The 3,876-nt window shown below is 48.9% G+C and overlaps 1 protein-coding gene across 1 annotated transcript; it reads right to left on the bottom strand.

Moving 5' to 3' along the window:
- Positions 1–1,925: 1,925 nt before the first annotated feature.
- On the bottom strand, positions 1,926–3,568 carry LOC117191005 (facilitated trehalose transporter Tret1-like). Its single transcript, XM_033395984.1, has 6 exons — positions 3,455–3,568; positions 3,170–3,399; positions 2,981–3,111; positions 2,584–2,921; positions 2,112–2,524; positions 1,926–2,054 (listed from the first exon to the last, which is right to left on the bottom strand). Exons 1-6 carry the CDS (start codon positions 3,522–3,524, stop codon positions 1,947–1,949), a joined length of 1,290 nt encoding a protein of 429 aa, XP_033251875.1. The 5' UTR covers positions 3,525–3,568; the 3' UTR covers positions 1,926–1,946.
- Positions 3,569–3,876: the final 308 nt, after the last annotated feature.

Raw genomic sequence — 3,876 nt, 5'->3', positions numbered from 1 at the left:
CAGCGTCAGCGCCCGACTGCATGTGGAGCAGTGTGTGATGCTTGGCTTGGCAATTTCTACATGCATCTGACTTGCAGCGTTGCAATGAATGGCCTTTGTTGAGGCAGTTTAGACATAAATGGCGCTTCTTCACCTCCTTGTATCGAGAAAAAACAGGGAGATCTATAAATGCCTGGCATCGGGATATGTAGTGATCGGAGGATTTGCAATACTTGCATGTTGAGCTATTATGATCGTTAATGGAGGTGATTAGGGTGCTAGGTTTACTTTCTCCCACCTGCTGGCTAGGAATTGTTACCATAGCCGATCCCAAATTTTCCAGCATCCGACATCTTGCTTCCAAGAATGAGGCCATGCTTGACCACCGAGGCAATCCTGACGTCGGCAAGTTCTCTTCCCATTTCTCCTTGGTCTTGTGGTCCAATTTCGTGCCTATGATGAAGATCAGCAACCCATCGGAAATCTCCTGCGGGGTCGCCAAGGTCTGAAGTGCACGCAAGTGCGAATTGATTTTATCGCTGAGCGCGCGCAAGCCGATAGCCGAGCCCTTCTCCACCCCTTGCAGCCCGAAAATAGCCTTGACGTGTGCCTGAAAATGTAACAGTTTATTATCGAATCGCAACATTAGTAAATTCAACGCCTTGTCGTAATTCTCCTCAGAAAGTTCCAAGGAACGAATCGTATCCAGCGCAGCACCATCTAGACATCCACGAAGATATTGGAATTTTTCGATGATTGGTATACGATGGTCTTTGTGCACCATTGTCGAAAACATCGCGTGGAATTCTGGCCAATCCATGTAGCTCCCACCGAATCGCGGAAGCTGCAACTCGGGCATTCGAGAACGGCCTATACTATTATAGGCGAACAACGACGAATTCCCCTCGAGAGTATGCCGAGCCGTTGAATTGGCAACATTTACCGTGCGAGCAGCCATCAACTCCCGCGACAGCCTGGACCTAACCTTGACATAAACATTCGAAAAGTCCAGCCGGGCATCATGGGCTAACTGCAGGAAATCCAGCCTTTCAAGGCTCGTTTGAGCGGCATCGAAATCCGCATTCATTCGCTCGATCTGCTCTAAGCGAGCTTGAAGTTCTGCCTCATCTAACTCGGCAAGCTCTCCCTTGGTGAGAAAGCGATCCATGGCCTTTAGTTGGCGCGCGATGGACTCGGCCTTGTGCTTGTAGAAATCTACATCACTCGGCATTGCTGCGTTCGCGACATTGGTAGGCTCAGGTGCTGCCATGTTGAGGTTTTAAAAGAGTCACTCAGCACGACCGAAAAAGACACCCTGTATACGTATAAACGTGGGAACCGAAAGCAAAGGGATTACAGCTAATGCCTTTAGCTGTGCGGCTGTGCGAGCTGTCCGATTCCGCTTTGTACTCCGCTTGTGTGTATTAGTGAGTTCGCTGCACTGCCTACCGCACTGCACTGACCGAATTGTCGCGACAGAGAAATTAATAGCCAGCAATGCGTGTATGTAGGTGTATGTAAGTGTGTTTTAGCACCGAATTGTGCTTAACCGCCGAAAATTTGCTAGGGCTAACGAATGTCGATCGCGAATGATTATTAATTGACACTGCAACTCAGAGATCACGTCGGGGTCAACAAATTTTATGTGGAGATAATGTTTTTTATCCCCAATCGGCCGACTAATTATTTCGAATTAAATAAAACCCGGCGCAGAAATAAAATTACGATATGTTCTTTAATGCGTGACATCCAAATTGCAAGTGTGGCTTGCCTGCCCTTTACATTGCCGCTCCGATCGCTAAGCGCAGCTTCGCTCGGCCGACGTCGGTAGGCAGACGCAAAGCGGAGAGAGCGAAGAGCGAGCTGGCAGAGAGCGTTTAGCAGGGCAAGCAAGCGCAGAGCTTTAACAAACAAATGAGTGACATAGACATAAGTAACAAACAAAATAAGCGGCTGAGGGCCAAGAATTAGGTGCTATTTGGCAAGCAGCTAATCGGCTGGGTTCTGCTCCGAACAGTGGCAAAGATCAAGATACTCATCCACACCACCGATATGGAGGTGGCCAGCGAGCGTATCTAAACAGGGATAAAAACTATATAAAATCCAAAATCGAGTCGGATTAAAAGTATTACCTTGGCTGGAAACAGTTCCACCAGCTGGAGGAAGAAAAGGGCGATTAGGCAAATGTTTGCCAAATAAATGATGACGATCATCAGCACCAATGGCAGCCAATTGAAAGCCGTGAGATCGAACTGCTCCGCACAGTAGGTGAAGAAGCCGAAGGCAATGCATCCCAGGCCCACGCCCAGAGTTGAGATCAGCATGAGCAGCCGTCGTCCCACAATGTCCACGATCAGGATCGATGTATAGGCGCCGTATATTTGCACTATCCCAATGATGATCGTTGAAGTGTTGGCGTCCAGGGCCAGTCCGGACGAGGCAAAGGTATCGGACATGTAGTTGATGAAGCTGTAAACGTTGCAGTACTCGAGTCCTAGGCAGAGCACAGCAGCTGCCCCAAAGGCCTTCAGGGCGGGTCTGGTAGCTGCAGGAAATCCAAGTGAGATTCAATATACGGAATTGCCCCCCCAACTGTTTGCTTACTCAGGTCCTTGTAACTCAGAGGCTCTGCGTTCTGGCACTGCTGGGCCAGGACTGCTGTTCGAAGGTCGTCAAAATCGCACTTGGTTGTCTGTTTGGCTTTGCGGTCTGTTGGATTTTTGTAATAATCAAACGATATCTCGGCAGCACTCAGCTGCCCCTGCCTCAGGAGATATGGCGCCGTTTCGGGTAGTATTAGATTGGCCAAAAAGTAAGCAATCGGCAGACAAATGCCCAGCATGGGTACCACATGATAAGGCAGATAAGTGCTCAATACAAAGCCAGCCAGTACGCCAAAGTTGTAAGACAGCATCACCATAGAACACAGAGAACCTCGAATGCTGTACACGAAAGACAAAGAGAGAGTTATAGCTTCCGTAGTGGGGAGTATCTGAAATACCTGGTATCCGCCAGTTCGCTGATGTAAATGGGAAACACCACAAATGCCGCGCCTCCTGTGAATCCGCACAGCAATCGCGCGGCATACAGAAAGCCAACATTCGAGGCAAAGTAAACGAGTATCCAGAGGCACTGCAAAGAGGGATCGAATCTCTGTTAAGGGAACCCCACAATAGAGAAAATTACGAACGGCATAGGGCACGGCCAGAAGGTAAATGCAGAACTTTCTGCCCGCTCGTTCCAGGAGCAGGGCTATCGTCAGATTGGCGCACAAGCTGCCCAGACCGATCATGGAGCCCAGCCAGGATACCTCGTCGATGTTCACCTCAAAGTCCAGCGGGGAGCTCGGCGATTGGATTTTCGTTAGGGTCGGCGAGAGCCAGCCCACGCCCAGGCCATGGCCGAATTTTATGATGTTCACTGCACACAGTAGAGACTAGACATTGGGGACAATCGATTCGATTCCTCCACTTACCGATCATCGTGGCCAACACCTGGTAGCGAGTCCTTGGCTGCAGCAGGGAATTCTGCAGGATCTTTGTCATTTTTGTGTGTCTTTCGCGTGACAGCAACTCAAACCGAATGCCAGGCCATGTCTTTATGCAATTCAGCAAAAGGCAACAGACCAGCCCCAAAGTTACAAATTACACCCTAAAGATAAATCGGGAGGCTCTCCAACACTTAGATAAGGCTCATCCCGAGGGGCAGACATTTCACAAGATAAACAGAGAATTGCGCAATTCAGTAGGGGGGCCTGGCCGTCTGGACTTGTGTGTTTTTAAAGGCAAATCTTTATGATGCTGGTTTAAAGATATCTTATTCGTTACTAGGGGACAAACTGATTATTCTTGAACATCTGTGCTGCTGGAGAATCATTTTCATACTGATGAACATTAA

Source organism: Drosophila miranda (assembly GCF_003369915.1).
Source record: "Drosophila miranda strain MSH22 chromosome Y unlocalized genomic scaffold, D.miranda_PacBio2.1 Contig_Y1_pilon, whole genome shotgun sequence".
NCBI lineage: Eukaryota > Metazoa > Arthropoda > Insecta > Diptera > Drosophilidae > Drosophila > Drosophila miranda.
The sequence above is the reverse complement of the archived record's forward strand: the minus strand, read 5'-3'. Positions and strand labels throughout refer to the sequence as shown.

Coding starts and splice junctions, on each gene's coding strand:
- LOC117191005 (XM_033395984.1), bottom strand. CDS start 3,524: ATGACAAAGATCCTGCAGAATTCCCTGCTGCAGCCAAGGACTCGCTAC. Junction 3,400..3,454: donor GGTGTTGGCCACGATGATCG/GTAAGTGGAGGA, acceptor TACTGTGTGCAG/TGAACATCATAAAATTCGGC. Junction 2,922..2,980: donor AGCGAACTGGCGGATACCAG/GTATTTCAGATA, acceptor TTTCGTGTACAG/CATTCGAGGTTCTCTGTGTT.